At 46.8% G+C, this 15,802-nt stretch overlaps 2 protein-coding genes across 9 annotated transcripts in view; one reads left to right on the top strand and one right to left on the bottom strand.

Annotated features, from left to right (window-relative positions):
* Positions 1–957: 957 nt before the first annotated feature.
* Positions 958–15,176, bottom strand: MCFD2 (multiple coagulation factor deficiency 2, ER cargo receptor complex subunit). Of its 5 annotated transcripts, XM_065527638.1 has the most exons (5): positions 14,845–14,944; positions 8,975–9,213; positions 8,126–8,280; positions 6,905–7,064; positions 958–4,685 (listed from the first exon to the last, which is right to left on the bottom strand). In XM_065527638.1, exons 3-5 carry the CDS (start codon positions 8,272–8,274, stop codon positions 4,554–4,556), a joined length of 441 nt encoding a protein of 146 aa, XP_065383710.1. In that variant the 5' UTR covers positions 8,275–8,280; positions 8,975–9,213; positions 14,845–14,944; the 3' UTR covers positions 958–4,553. The 5 variants fall into 5 exon arrangements, with proteins under 5 accessions (XP_065383710.1, XP_065383711.1, XP_065383712.1 ...); XM_065527639.2 differs by lacking the exons at positions 8,975–9,213; positions 14,845–14,944 and adding an exon at positions 14,990–15,176; XM_065527640.2 differs by lacking the exons at positions 8,975–9,213; positions 14,845–14,944 and adding an exon at positions 15,115–15,176.
* Positions 15,032–15,802, top strand: part of TTC7A (tetratricopeptide repeat domain 7A) — a 156,944-nt gene continuing 156,173 nt past the window's right edge. For 3 of the 4 annotated variants that reach the window (XM_074011844.1, XM_045369378.3, XM_065527627.1), the window contains exon 1: positions 15,032–15,698. The gene's annotated coding sequence lies outside the window, so the exon portion shown is untranslated. The remainder of the gene's footprint in view (positions 15,699–15,802) is intronic. The other variant, XM_074011843.1, reaches the window with a different exon arrangement.

The following is a 15,802-nucleotide window of genomic DNA, read 5'->3' as shown; positions in this document are numbered from 1 at the left end:
AACTGAAGTCTAGAAACTTCAATGCTAAGAAACAGGCCTAGGATTTCAACTCAGGCCTGCCTGAGTCCAAAGCTTGTGCTCTTTCCTCATAGAAGGCTGCCTCTGCTGGATATACTTACCTCCATTTTAGAGAAAAGGAAACTGGGGTGCAGAGATGTTCCCTATACATCCTGAAGAATTCTTGAGGGAGGCTGCAAGAAGCCAAGGCCTCATGTGTGGGAGACAAAGGGCAAATGCAGGGAAGGACCCGTCATGCTGTGTCCCTGATGTCCCAGGAACCTCTCCCATCAGGAGAATTTTTTTATAAGGAAAGGCAGGAAAGCAGGACCACAAGGGCCAGCATGGAATGGTTACTAACAGCAGCCAGCTGTGGAGAAAGAAGGTTCCACCCTTGTCTGTTTGATGGGGTGATTCCACTGTCTGAGGATCTGCTTCTCTCCCTCTCCCAGCTGCCAACATCTGTGAGCCCATTCACCAGATCCATCCAGAGGGGCAGTTCTGGATGAAGAAGGGTCACTGCAAGGTCCCAGGGTCTCAGAGGGTGGGGACGGAGGCAATGATAATTTCCTTTTCAAAAGGCAGAAAAAAGTGTGTCTTCTCAAAATGCCAGGGGAGACTGTTTTTTTGCTTGGGTCTAGTATGTTTTCAATAATGCTATCAAATTAAAAAATAGTCACCAGACCAGGGGAAAACACTATGCATTCTCCTAGAGAATGGTGTCATAATCTAAATTTGGCCAGAGAATGAAGATCCCAAAGTGATTTCATCCAGAAGAAAAAATGCCTAAAAGGGGAAAGGAACTTTGAATTCTGAGAATTTACTCCTGCAAAAGGAACAGGGTATAGCCGAGGATAGTCACAGGAACTATGATAAGAGCAGATACATGTGAACATTTGTATTAAACACACACTTCATGTGGCAGGAGAAGCTGATGTGAACAAAATCAACTCCTCGAGGTTTTGTTTCATCAGTTTTATTGGTCATTTATCCAGAATTCATCATATAAATCTTTCAAAATAATGAGCTATTACAAGAACAGTTTACAAGTCGGCTCTGACTACACAAATACTTGACACAGGAAACCATTTTTACAAATACATATGTTTTCTTATAATACTTTAATAAAGAAAATAAGTCTGTATACATCTTACGGCAAATTTTATGTAGTCTCTTTTTCCCATTCAATTATCATTTCAGGTTTTCTATTACAGAACGTCCATCACATCCAATAAACCAAATTACAATCTTTTGCTTCTTCTCATTTTCAAATACTATTAAGATTCACACTGTTAAAGGGTTTTTTGGGTTCCTTTTCTAATCTTTCCTGATTTGAAAAGAATCCATGTATCTAGGCTAAAAGAGGTAACTTCAACAATATCCCTCCTGACTAGAACTTCTATCTGATTAATCATTGTTTGGTGAATTATCTTTTCACTTCCTACTTAGGCTAGGCCAGGTGGTAGTTTTACCCCTGCTGATAAAAGTCCTGACATTCCTAATAGTTCCTAAACTGCAAATAAAAAACCCTAGAAACAAGAGTGAAATAGAAATATTAAGAAAGCTAAAACACTATCGATTAGAGAACACACTTAAATTCAAGGTCTCTCCCAGGTTGAAGACAGAAAAGCAATAAAGTATAAGGATGTGGCAGTAGTTGTATAAAATACTGAAAATCTGAAAAAGAGTCATCACTTAAGCCAGTAGTGTATCATTTCCAAAATGTCAGAGGATACAGAATCTTAGACTCTGTGGCTAGGCTGAACTCAGAATCTTAGACTCTGTGGCTAGGCTGACATTCTTATGCTGTGGCTTTGAAATAGCCTAATAAATATCCACTTGTCCAGCACAAGTAATCATTTAGGCCAGGGGAACTTTACAGAACACTGACCATGTTTACCTGGATAGGAACCACCAGGGCAAACATTTGGCATTCACTCCACTCCTTCACTGTTACTGAAAAGCATCCACTTGGCAAAGCCTGTTGTTTTACTTTTCAGGTAACGTGAATTAAAATTAAGAAACTAGCAGTCTTCTACTACAGTCAACTTCCTGAGTATTCAGCTGCAATTATCCAATATTCTTGAAAGGATGCTGATATGGTTTGGTTGTGTCCCCCCTCAAATCTCAACTTGAATTGTATCTCCCAGAATTCCCACGTGTTGTGGGAGGGACCCAGTGGGGGTGGGAATAATTGAATCATGGGGGCCAGTCTTTCCCATGCTAGTCTCATGACAGTGAATAAGTCTCATGAGATCTGATGGGTTTATCAGGGGTTTCTGCTTTTGCTTCTTCATTTTTTTCTTGCCGCCATGTAAAAAGTGCCTTTCACTTCCTGCCATGATTCTGAGGCCTCCCCAGCCATGTAGAACTGTAAGTCCAATTAAACCACTTTTTCTTCCCAGTCTTGGGTATATCTTTTTCAGCAGCATGAAAATGGACTAACACAGTAAATTGGTACTAGGAGAGTGGGGCATTGCTGAAAAAATACCCAAAATGTGGAAGCGACTTTGGAACTGGGTAACAGGTGGAGGCTGGAACAGTTTGGAGGGCTCAGAAGAAGATAGGAAAATGTGGGAAAGTTTGGAACTTGCTACAGACTTGTTGAATGGCTTTGTTGAAAATGCTGATAGCAATATGGACAATAAAGTCCAGGCTGAGGTGGTCTCAGATGAAGATAAGGAAGTTGTTGGGAACTGGAGTAAAGGTGATTCTTGTGTTTTAGCAAAGAGACTAGCAGCATTTTGCCCCTTCCATGGAGATTTGTGGAACTTTGAACTTGAGAGAGATGATTTAGGTTATCTGGCGGAAGAAATTTCTAAGCAGCAAAGCGTTCAATAGGTGACTTGGGTGCTGTTAAAGGCATTCAGTTTTATAAGGGAAACAGAGCATAAAAGTTTGGAAATTTGCAGCCTGACTATGCAACAGAAAAGAAAAACCCATTTTCTGGGGGAGAAATTCAAGCCAGCTGCAGAAATTTGCATAAGTAGCAAGGAGCCTAATGTTAATCCCCAAGACCGTGGGGAAAATGTCTCCAGGCCATGTCAGGGCAGCCCGGAGGCCCAGGAAGAAAAGGTGGTTGCATGGGCCAGGCCCAGGGTCCCCAGGCTGTGTGCAGCCTAGGGACTTGGTGTCCTATGTCCCAGCCACTCCAGGGGGCCAACATACGGCTCGGGCTGTGGCTTCAGAGAGTGGAAACCCTAAGCCTTGGCAGCTTCCACGTGGTGTTAAGCCTGCATATGCACAGAAGTCGAGAATTGAGATTTGGAAACCTCCGCCTAGTTTTCAGAAGATGTATGGAAATGCCTGGATGCCCAAGCAAAAGTTTGCTGCAGGGGAGGGGCCCTCATGGAGAACCTCTGCTAGGGCAGTGCAGAAGGGAAATGTGGTGTCAGGGCCCCCACACAGAGTCCCTACTGGGGCACTGCCTAGTGGAGCTGTGAGACGAGGGACACTGTCCTCCAGACCCCAGAATGTTAGATCCACCAACAGCTTGCACCGTGTGCCTGGAAAAGCTGCAGGCACTCAACACCAGCCGTGAAAGCAGCCAGGAGGGAGGCTGTACCCTGCAAAGACACAGGGGCAGAGCTGCCCAAGACCATGGGAACCCACTTCTTGCATCAGCATGACCTGGATGTGAGACCTGGAGTCAAAAGAGATTATTTTGCAACTTTAAAATTTGACTGCCCTGCTGGATTTCGGACTTGCATGGGCCCTGTAACCCCTTTATTTTGGCCAATTTCTCCCATTTGGAATAGCTGTACCCCTGTTGTATCTAGGAAGTAACTAGCTTGCTTTTGATTTTACAGGCTAATAGGTGGAAGGGACTTGCCTTGTCTCAGATGAGACTTTGTACTGTGGACTTTGGGTTAATGCTGAAAAGAGTTAAGACTTTGGGGGACTGTTAGGAAGGCGTGATTGGTTTTGAAATGTGAGGACATGAGATCTGGAGGGGCCAGGAGCAGAATGATATGATTTGGCTGTGTCCCCACCCAAATCTCAGCTTGAAATTGTATCTCTCAGAATTCCCACGTGTTGTGGGAGGGACCCGGGGGAGGTAATTGAATCATCGGGGCCAGTCTTTCCTGTGCTATTCTCGTGATAGTGAATAAATTTCACAAGATCTGATGGTTTATCAGGGGTTTCTGCTTTTGCTTCTTCCTCATTTTCTCTTGCCGACATGTAAGAAGCACCTTTCGCCTCCCGCCATGATTCTGAGGCCTCCCCAGCCATGTGGAACTGTAAGTCCAAGTACTCTTTTTCTTCCCAGTCTCAGGTATGTCTTTATCAGCAGCATCAAAACAGACTAATACAGATGCTTTAAGCAAGCCCTTGTCCAATAAGGTATTTAACAGCACTTAGGGACTATTAGATGTCCCATTTCTCTTCTCTTTCATTTCTCTTATCTCTTCTCACCCCAGTGTAACAAATAGCTACAGGTTTTTACCAAAATGCTGCAGCAGTAGTTGGAAATGAGTTATTTTGCATTACTAAAGTGTTCAATCACATTTTCACGGGTCACATGTGCATATAACCAGGAGATGGCCAAATAACATCTATTGCAGTGATTTTGCAAATTCAGCATAGTCAATGTATCCATCATTGTTCTTGTCATCATCTCTCAAAACACCATCTATTATGTTAATCAGTTCATCTTCGCTCATTAGTGGTGCCTGTTCACTCCCTTCCTACAAAATACAAATTAAACAATGATGAGTTGCACATTTTATCAGAAGAAGTGCTTAGCTAATGTCCAAAATATCCATGTTCTTTCATGGGCAGTGTTTATTAAAAAAAAAAGAAAAACAAAACAAATGTCCACGCTCATATGTGTCCAAAAACTTTCAATGGAGTATGGGGCGACTTCTAGGAATATATATACACACACACATATATATACATATATATATAGAGAGAATATATATTATTGAGTCAATTTATAATAATCCAGTTGAGAAATTACATTTGCCAGATAAAAGAAGGCCCTTCGAAATAGGCTTTTGCTTATTTGTTTCATTACGGCTCATTCTTTTTTAATTGGAAAAGTGCCAGTCCTCCTGAGGGTCAGTTCTGTGTACAAATTTGCCTGATAAAATAGAAATAGTGACGAATTGGACAACAAGTTGGCATCAAAACAAGAGGAAGAAGGCACTGCTGATCAGCAGAACCTGTTACGATCTTTGAGGAGAAAGTATTTCCCATGCTCCAAGACCAGGGATAGTGGGCTGAGGCCGCTCACATCCTTGGCTGGTTCTTCCTTTGTCACATCTCCCACATTCACCCTTCCCTTTCCTATTACCACCACCATCCTCATCTGCCAGGACTGCCGAACGCTAATTCCTTCGCCTAACATTAGTCTCTCCTCATGTTCTTTGGTGTGTCTCCCACAGCCAAGGATCTTCCCTAAATAATGCCATTCTCCTGGGCAAAACTGTTCATGCTCCTTGCTGCCTTCAAACCTCACCTGCACTCCTAGCAGCCAATGTAACCCCACCCACCTGGCTGACTTTGCCTTGCTTCCTCTCTATAGAGGGCAGTGTGGCAGAAGGGGAATGACATTAAACGTGGAGGCACAAGGATTTGGTTTTTTTTTTTGGAGACAGGGTCTGACTCTGTCACCCAGGCTGGAGTCCAATAGCATGATCACAGCTCACTCCAGCCTCGACCTCCCAGGCTCAGGTGTTCCTCCAGACTACCCTCCCACCCCCGTCACGCCAGCAGCTGGGACTATAGGCGAGCATCACTATGCCCAGCTAATTTTTGTAGAGATGGGATATCGCCATGCTGCCCAGGTTGGTCTTGAACTCCTGGACTCAAGCGATCCTCCTGCCTCAACCTCCCAAAGTGCTGGGATAACAGGCATGAGCCACTGTGCTTAGCCTGGCACAAGATCTTGATTTCAGTTTCCTCACCTAGAAAACGGGAGGGTTTTGTTTGTTTTTTGTTTTCTGAGACAGGGTCTCGCTCTATTGCCCAGGCTGGAGTTCAGTGGCAAGATCGCAGCTTGCCGCAGCCTCAACCTCTCAGGCTCAAGTGATCCTCCTACTTCAGCCTCATGAGTAGCTGGGACTATGGGCACGTGCCACTGCAAATGGAAGTATTAACAATGCCTGCCACTGCCTACTCAAGATGTTGCAAAGACCCAACGAGATCTCTAACCTACTTGAAAGTGCTTCAGAAACTTTGGAGCACTGTACAGTATCACATAGCCCTCAATTACTGCCATGTCCCTGAATCCCTTGGTCTCAATTCACCATTCTTCCCAAATGAAATAACTTCTCCCTTGCTCTGCAGTTTGAATGCGGTCTGTCTTTTAGGCACTAACTCTCATACTCTGGTGTGTAACAGTAATGCCTGTAGCACTTAAAGATACAAATGCCCAGCCCTGGGACTTCTGCCTCAGCAAGTTATCCTTTTCCAGAAGGATCGCTGAACAGAAAGAGGCACAACACAGAAGAGAAAGCAGCAGCAGCACCTTTCTTTTCTTTTCTTTTTCTTTTTTTGAGACAAGGCCTCGCTCTGTTGCCCAGGCTGAAGAGCAGTGGCATGATTATGGCTCACTATAGCCTCGACATCCTGGACTCAAGCAATCCTCCCACCTTGGCCTCCTGAGTACCTGGAACTACAGGCATGTGCTACCAGGCCTGGCTAATTTTTTTAATTTTTGTTTTGTTTGTTTTGTAGAGATAGGGTCTCACTATATTGCCAAGGCTGGTCTTGAACTCCTGGCTCAAGTGATCCACTTTGGCCTCCCAAAGTGCTGGGATTACAGATGTGAGCCACCATGCCCAGTGGAGAAGCAGCACTCTTGGCACATAAGGACAACACAAGTCAACAAGATGAGGGACCAAATTAACAAAGGGAGGCCTTTCTGTGATATAGCCCCGCAAACCACCGCCACACCTACCTCCTTATGGACATGAGTGATGGCTGTGGAGAGTTCTAAGCCATCAAGCAAATTATTGCCATCATAATCATGCATTTTGAAGTAATGGAGCTGCAGTTCTTGTGGTGACATCTCCGCCTCTGGTTTGTTGATGACACCTTCTAGATGTTCCATGATATGCCTAAAAATCAACAGTCAGGTTCAGGCCAATTGGCAGAGACACGGGGATCATGCTGAAATCTTAAGGACTCTGAAAAGTTCAAGTTCTTAAACTTCCTCCAGCTCAGAAAAACACCAGCAATGGCAGACCACACTCGAGGATTACATAGAGATAGACAGGGCCTTGACAGGAGCAGGGAAAGTCAAACAGACCATCTGTTATGCTGGCAGATTTAGGGTATTCTTTCCCCTTTATTATTAAAACTTTGTTATAACATATTCAGGCCACCAATTTAAAAATATGTCTTTTAAAACAATTTTTTTTTTTTTTTTTTTTTTGAGATAGGGACTCACTCTGCCACCCAGGCTGGAGTGCAGGAGCATGATCTCGGCTCACTGTAGCCTCAACTTCCCAAGCTCAGGTGACTCTCCTACTTTAGCCCCCCAAGCAGCTGGGACCATAGGCATGTACTGCCACACCCAGCTAATTTTTTAATTTTTTAGTAGAGACAGGGTTTCCCTATATTGCATAGGCTGGTCTCGAATTCCTGGGCTCAAGCAATCCACCTGCTTCAGCCTCTCAAAGCACTGGGATTACAGGTGTGAGCCACTGCACCCAGCCTTAAAAACAAAGGATAACTGAGTATAATGCGTGAGGCTAACTGGCGCAAGACAAAAGCTGCAAGAAATGATTCAATATTTGAACGTGTTGATTAAAAAAAGGTCTTTATGTTATAGTCAAGAAACCTTAGCTATTTTCTGAATTCTGCTACTACGACTGTGTATGTGTACCTGTGTGTCTATTTGTATGTGTGTGTGTCTGTCTGTGGTGAAAAAAGGAGAGACTGGATTCAGACAAGTAATTTGTCCCATTTGGGCCTAAAGATCTTCCACCTGTGATACAATGATGAAAAAAGAATACTTGACTTAGAGGTGGCAATAAGGAATAAGAATCATCCTTGAAGAATGTCAAGGAGCCATAGAAACAGGAAGAAGGAAAGGAGGACTGAGCATGCCCTTGCTGCTGGCTCAGCTGCAGATGATGGGAAGGCCCCTGGACCACAGCCCGGGCTGAATACGTACTCTTGGTCGTGCACTGTGTTCTTATCCAGGCCCATGCTGCCGGGTTGGGAGAAGCTGGCTGCAGGCTCCTCAGCCCTGGCGCCTGGGGCACAAAAGGCCCAGAGCAGGCCACACAGGAAGGGGGTTCTGAGCAGGGATCTCATGGTCATCAATATCTGTGAGACGGGAAACACAGAAGAGGAAGGCAGAGCATCAGAGCCAAGGTTTCGTTCAGGGCTTGACATGGCATGATCCTGGGAAACCTGATGAAGCAGTGAGGTTAGGAAGACAGCTTGTCAAACAGGGCCCAATGCCAGCTCTGCTTTGAGACTACGGGATGGCCCTGGGCACTCCAAGTCACTCAAATGGCAGGGGAAGGCTCATGAGGTTTCCTGAAGTGCCTGCAGAGTGCCAAGCAACACGTGAAAGCTTGAAGGGACTGGAAGATTATTCCTGCCTCCCAGAAGCTACAGTCCACTGAAAGAAATATTTTCTACCAAGAGCACCAGGAAAGGCAGCCAGCAAGTTATACCAGAATATCAGAGAAAGAGAAAAGCCTCTAGGAGTTCAGGGGAAGAAATCTCCTCTGGGTGAAGGAAAATCAGAGAAGGCTGATTGAGCTGGTGACACTGCAGCTGGGTCTGGACAGATATGCAGGGACTGAAGGACCACAGGAATGGTGGGAGCAGAGTGGCAGGTGCCCACAAACGGGAAAGAAACTACAAGTAGTTCAGCTGGGCTGCAGCCTAGAGGGTAGGAAGCAGACAGGACAGAGGTGGCTCCAAGGGTTAGACAGGCTGCACTGGACATGGCTTTGCACACTAGGCCAGGGCTTGACATCTCCTGCAGAGAAAGAGGACAGTCACTTACAATTCGTGAATGGGAGGTGAGATCAGAGCTTGGTTTCAGAATGACTCATCTGGCGGCATAGCGGGGAAGGCATGAAGTGGCAAAAGCAAGACTAGAGGCAGAAGCATGGTAGCCAAGGGAAGTGGTAAGGCGGGTCAGATCAAGGTCTGCGGCAGTGGACAAGGAGAACACCTTAACTCCTCCTTCTGTACCTCCTGGTCGGTGACAGTGGCAAGTAACTTAACCACGGTGAACGGGCACTGGAAAGGAAAGTTACAGAGAAATCAGGATTCTATCGGGGACTCCCAGGGTTTGGCCACACTTGGAATTGTGGTCAATAAGATGACACAGTCAGCTACAGAGCAAGTTCTCAGAGGGCAGGGAGAACTTTAATCCCACCAGTATTACCTGCCAAGAGTCAGGCAGGCCTTTAATAATTGTTGATTCAATGGAAAGTCTTGGTCTGTCCTAGGGCTGACAGACTGACCTCAAAAAGGAAGGTGAAGGGCAGCCAGGTGACCTACATACAAAAACAAAAGACCTGACCAAACACTTGCTTCCCAAAAGGCAAAACAGATTCTGCTAGATAACAAGGCCAGGGATTTCTAATAGGCCAATTGTAGTCCACAGCCCCAAACCAGCAGTGGTAAAAACAAACCATAAGGCACTGGTCATCCCCTTACACACGCTACACACAGGGCTCAGCTGCGAAGCTGTAGCTGTCTCTGTGCCTGGGGCTGGGAGGTAGAGGTGTTATAGCCCCTCTTACCTATCCTAAAAGGCTCTTGGGGCAGAACCCTGAGAGTGTGAGTGTGCCACCCTACAACACTTAGAAAAATTTCCCAAATCCATTTTTCCCATTACCAGTATTGCTTCCCATGGCCCCCTCCTTAAAGGGGACAATGGTCACTGGGATGTCTAACTTCCAGGATAGGCCAGCCATGGTGGCTCATACCTAAAATCCCAGCACTTTGGGAGGCTGAGGCAGGAGGATCGCTTGAGGCCAGGAGTTTGAGATCAGCCTGGACAACACAGCGAGACCCCATCTCTACAAAAAAAATAAAAAATTAGCTGAGCATAGCAGTGCACTCCTATAGTCCCAGCCACTTAGGAGGCTGAGATGGGAAGATTGCTTAAGCCCAGGAGTTCAAGGCTGCAGTATACTCTAGCCTGGGTAACAGAGTGAGACCCTGTCCCCTACTACCAAAAAAAGAAAGAAACTTCCAAGATGCTAAAAAGCACCTAGAATCTAGTCTACTCCTAAACAGTGACATCGAAATGCAATCTGTCTCAGACCTTTTATTTTTTATTTTTTATTTTTTTGAGACGGAGTCTTGCTCTGTCGCCAGGCTGGAGTGCAGTGGCACAATCTTGGCTCACTGCACCCTCTGCCTCCCAGGTTCAAGCAATTCTCCTGCCTCAGCCTCCAGAGTAGCTGGGATTACAGGTGTGTGTCACCACATCCAGCTAATTTTTGTATTTTTAGTAGAGACAGGGATTCACCATGTTGTCCAGGCTGATCTCGAACTCCAGACCTCAGGTGATCCACCCACCTTGGCCTCCCAAAGTGCTTGAGCCACCATGCCCGGCCATCTCAGACCTTTCATACCCGTAGTTTAAAAAAAAAAAGCAATCTGTCATAAGTAATAGGAAAGAATGCTCAATATATATTGAATGAAAAAGAACAGGCTGCAAAAAAGCTATAAATAATATTATACTTTTGTAAAATAAAAATGTATATTTCATACACTAATAACAAAGATTATCTTGAGACATGAGATTAGAATTGTGATTTTCGGCCGGGCGCGGTGGCTCACGCCTGTAATCCCAGCACTTTGGGAGGCCAAGGTGGGTGGATCATGAGGTCAGGAGATTGAGACCATCCTGGCTAACACGGTGAGACCCCATCTCTACTAAAAATACAAAAATAAAAATTAGCCAGGTGTGGTGGCGGGGGCCTGTAGTCCCAGCTACTCGGGAGGCTGAGGCAAGAGAAAGGCGTGAACCAGGAAGGCGGAGCTTGCAATCGCTACATTTTTTTATGAATATGTATTCAATGTAATCTATCCCATAATTTTGTCCCAATACTATATGGATGGGATACAAACGGAGTTTCCGGTTAATTCTTATCTCCAGAAAATAATTTAGAAACAGAAACGACACTTCCAATTTTACCAAATAAAAGTGCCCAGACCTTGGTCAGGAACAATGGCTCATGTCTATGATCCCAGCACTTTGGAAGGCCGACGTGGGCAGATCACTTGAGGTCAGGAGTTTGAGACCGGCCTGGCTAACACGGTGAAACCCCTCTCTACTAAAAATACAAAAAAAATTTGCTGGGCGTGGTGGCGTGTACCTGTAATCCCAGCTATTTGGGAGGCTGAGGCACAAGAATCGCTTGAACCCAGGAGACAGAGGAGACAGAGGTTGCTGTGAGCCAAGATCACACTACTGTACTCCAACCTGGGCAACAGAATGAGACTGTCTCAAAAAAATAAAAAAAAAAAAGTGTCCAGACCCTGATAAGGCCACTGCCACTGTACCTGGTACCAGAAAACAAGGCTTCAGGTAACTCCTAGCAGTGACTGCCTAGGCCATAGCAGAACAACTTGTTCTGACCACACATCTTAGAGTTCTGGGACAGGAAGGATCAGAGAAGGGAATCCAGCTCCTCCTAAGTCTTTTAGACTCATTTACATCAAATGTCTCTTCCTCTAGTGAGGCCTTTCCAAGTCTAGCGTAGGTATTCTTCCTGCAGGCTCCCAAGTGCTTCCGTTCAGAACGCTCCTGTCCACAAGTGATGACAGCTGCAAATGAATTCTTTTTTTTTCCTTTTGTTTTCTTGTGTGTTAATGAATTCTTGAAAAACTGCCTGATTACTTGTCAGTGCCCCTTGCTGGATGGGCTTCGAGAGGACTTGGACTGAATCCACATTCCTAGTATGAGGCACAGTGCCTGGAACAGAAGCTGCTGGTTCTTAGCCTGTGTGCCACGGTCCTTGGGGAGCTGGGGGGACCACCTTTGCAGATATGCTGCCAATTTTTAATGTCACTGTAACTGAAGATGAAACTTTTCTTTTGGAGATATCTATCATGGAACCCATGGCACCATTTCCTCCAACTATGTGATTGGATGCTTAACATATCCATTTGGTGTGTGTGTGTCGGGGGCGGGGGAAATTCTATTTAGATAACATCAAAAAGCAACCAAGTGATTAATAATGTAGTAACTATGAGTCCAAATTATCCCTTCTTTAAGGGAGGCAGGATAAAGGCCAAGAACCACTGATTTTTGAACTTGTCTCATTTTGGTTTGGTGCTGCAGGTTTCTAACTATTGGAATGTAACAAAAGCCGAATCGATAAACATACAGAAAAAAAATTCCTCCAAGCGGTACATTGAAAACAGGAAATCAGGCTGGGCATGGTGGCTCATGCCTGTAATCTTAATACTTTGAGAGGCTGAGGCAAGTGAATCACTTGAGCCCAGGAGTTCAAGACCAGCCTGGACAACATGGCGAGACTCCCTCTCTAATTAAAAAAAAAAAGAAAAAAAAGAGAGAGGAAGAAAGGAAGGCAGGCAGGCAAGGGAGGAAAAGATAGAAAACAGGGAATCTAACTGCCACATAACAAATTAAACTGCTGACAGTCAAAAGAAAGCATAAGCAACTCCCTCTGCCCAAATAACAGGTTGCATCATCCATGCTCTAACTACTTAGCTCAAGGCCATGGGCAAACAGCCTGAAGATAAGCCCCAGCTCATTGGCCTTCTTTAGGAAATTATAAAGGCCAGGCTGAAGAAAAACGCAAGGGAGGAGAGATTTCTGCAAAGGGCCTTCAGAGCACAACCCATATCTTGAGACAGCCCTCACAAGGCACAGCCTCAGTCCTGGGAGGGCAGTGCTGGACCATCAGCAGCAGTGCGCCTCCCAGTGCCTTGGCTGTTACAGTGCTTCCCTCCTGCTCTGCCAGCCTCTTCCTGGACCACAGCCTCCCCTCCTACTGGTTCCATCTGTCCATCTCCACCTTCCTTCCAGGACAGGTTCAAATGTCACCTCAGGATTCTTCCAGCCAACACCAATTGATCTCTCATCCGACCTCAGTCTGCAGCCTCTCACACTCATTTGACCTGAACATACGATCACAGGTTGTTCTCCTTTTCCATTTTTCTCTTTTTCTACCTCTCTGAGAGTCAGGACCCTCGCTCCTCTGTCTCTCATTTACCTTATTGATTTCTGCTGAGCTGACCTGGCTCATGGTTGAATCAGGGCAGTGAGTCTTGGCACCTAGGTGTATGGTTCCCTATCCCACAGCAGATCTAGCCTAAGTTGGAACTTCCTTTGGGGCCTTCCAGTGGTTTGACCTGGCCCACCCCTTCCCTCCTGTTGTGTTATCAGTCCTATCAGCACTAAGAGTTTGGGGCCAGCCTTCCTGCCAGCAGCTAGTAGCAGCTTCTCCTTCAGATCAGGGGCCCTTGGTTAAGAATTCAAACCCAAAGCAGCCACACTCACCAACATCCAGACATCCTGTACCCACAGCCAATGCCAAAGAAAAACTGACCAGTACTTTCTCACTTACCCCTGTTATGGTCCTGCAACGAACGCAAGAAAATAACCAACTTTCTAGGCTAAAGAAACCTTTACACGGACTGAGGGTTGAGAATTGGTTCGAAAAAGCAGGTATTTAATATTAATAACTTGATCTATTTGTTCATCTAGGGAGCCCAAGGAGCACCCATGCTTCATTTACACATTTAATTACCGTACTAATAGCACAAGGTGCTGAAGATAGTAATATGACCTCGATAAACTCCTCTCACACAGATTACAACCTGGCAGAAAAGAGAGACTAGCAGGCAGACACCCATGGGGTACCACCAAATCACCAACTCACAACTGAAATAACACATGAAGGATAAGAAGGATTATGTCAACCAAAGGGCAGTGCCTCCGACATGACGAACATATTGAAGGAACATGTAAACCCAGAAGGAACTTGTTCTGATCCAAGAACCAAAAAAGATACAGTATGGTTGAAGACACAGTAGAGTGGAGACAAATGAATCTAAAGTTAAAAGAAGACAGGTCATGAAGGGCTTTGTAAGCTCTGTTCAAGAGCTTGGAAAAGCAATGAGAATCCAACGCAGGGTGGTAAGGGAATAGGGGGACAGTTCTGATGACATGATCAGATTTCTGTTTTAAGACCACAGCTCTAGCCTCTCTGTATAGTACAAACTCTAAGGATGAAGAAGAGATGCAGGCATCATCAGGAAGACACCGAAGTAGTTCAGAGGAGAAAAGGTGGCCTGAACTAGGTAGGGTAGGGGGATGGGACTGGAGAATGAACGTATCCAAGACAGCTTTGCAAGGGATTAGATGTGGGTGGGTAAAGGAGTGCAGCAAGTGAGAATGATGCCCAGTTCTGGCTTGGGCACCTGGGTGGATGGCACTGCCATGCCCAGAGAGGGAATACAATAGGAGATCAGCTTCCCCCGCCGGGCACGACAGGACCCGAGGTTTCCCCCAGAGGGAGATGGGGGAACAAGGAGCAGATGGAGAGTAACGCCTCCAGCCCGCTGCTTTTAGTCCGGGCCAGGAGCAGTGTCCACCCGACACAGCTGGTCCCACAGGCCGATCCTGGGGCCCCCAGGGACCAGCGAAGGGGGCGGAGATCTGCCCAGCCGGCCCCCTCTGGCTCCAGAGCCCAGATGGGGCACAGGCTTCCGCCCTGGGAGACAGGCCGTGCTCCTAGCCGTTTAAGCGTCCCGAGACCGCCTGGGGGCCCAGCCCCCGCCCCTAGACCGCTCCAGCCTCTCATCTTGAGCCCAAGCCCCCAGCCCAAAGGAGAGGCGCCGGGATCCCGCCCGCTGAGGACTGTACGCTAGTTCACTCACCCTTACGGTCTCCGAGGCAGACGCGAAGCCTTCCAACGTGAGCCTCACCAGCCCCCGTCCCCAGAACGCTCTTCCTCGGCCTCGCCCCGCCCCCTCCCCCTCCCCCTCCCCCCCCCAACCTAGCCTGCGCACGCGCGCTCCCTACCGCTCGCCCATTGGCGCCGCCGGGCCCCTCTCGCTGCGCGACGGCGGGCTGTGAGGAAGGCTCGCGTGAGTCCACGTGTAATGGGCCCGCGCCCAGCACAGGCAGGACTGACGTAGTTCTTCTACCTGCTTTCCCGAGGGCGACACTCGGCTCCACTCCAGTTGGGCCGCTGGACGCCCTAGGGGCCCGGCAGATTGCTAGGCAACCCCGGAAGCCCTCAGGGACGTAGTTCCACGTGCGACGTAGGATGGCGGATCCGGATGGGGCGGACTCCAAATCCGGCTCCCAACTCCGCTCCGCCTCTGCTATACAGGGCCGTTGGTTCAGGTATCTTGGTTCGTCCTGGAGCAAGTTGGGAAGAAAGATAATAGGAATGCTAATTCCTTCCTAATGAAATGACCAGAACACGCTGGAGCCGGCCTTGGACGCTACGTTTCAAGATTGCCTGCTTCCAGCTTCTGCCAGCCCCACTGCACAAGTTGCGGCAGCTGCTGTACCTACCTGTTCGCTTCCACAGGAGTCCCAGCAAGACTATGCGACCCAGTTCAAATACCACTTTCCCTGTACCGTTCGTGAAGTCAGCAGCTTTTGTCATTCAAGAGAGGACAAATTACTTAAAAACAGACTCATGAACAAATAGGGAAACGAAAACATCATCCCTGTATAATCCTGCCCTTACACCTGTGCTCCTATACAAGATTAACATTCAGTGAGTATCTATTAACCTGATGGATAAATAGTGTAGGACGGTCGTTTCGTTTTTTTGTTTTGAGACGGAGTCTCGCTCTGTCCCAGGCTGGAGTGAAGTGGCGT

The sequence above is a fragment of the Macaca fascicularis genome, chromosome 13, assembly GCF_037993035.2.
Source record: "Macaca fascicularis isolate 582-1 chromosome 13, T2T-MFA8v1.1".
NCBI classification, from domain to species: Eukaryota; Metazoa; Chordata; class Mammalia; order Primates; family Cercopithecidae; genus Macaca; species Macaca fascicularis.
Note: the sequence above shows the minus strand (reverse complement) of the source record. Positions and strands in the feature narration are given on the sequence as shown.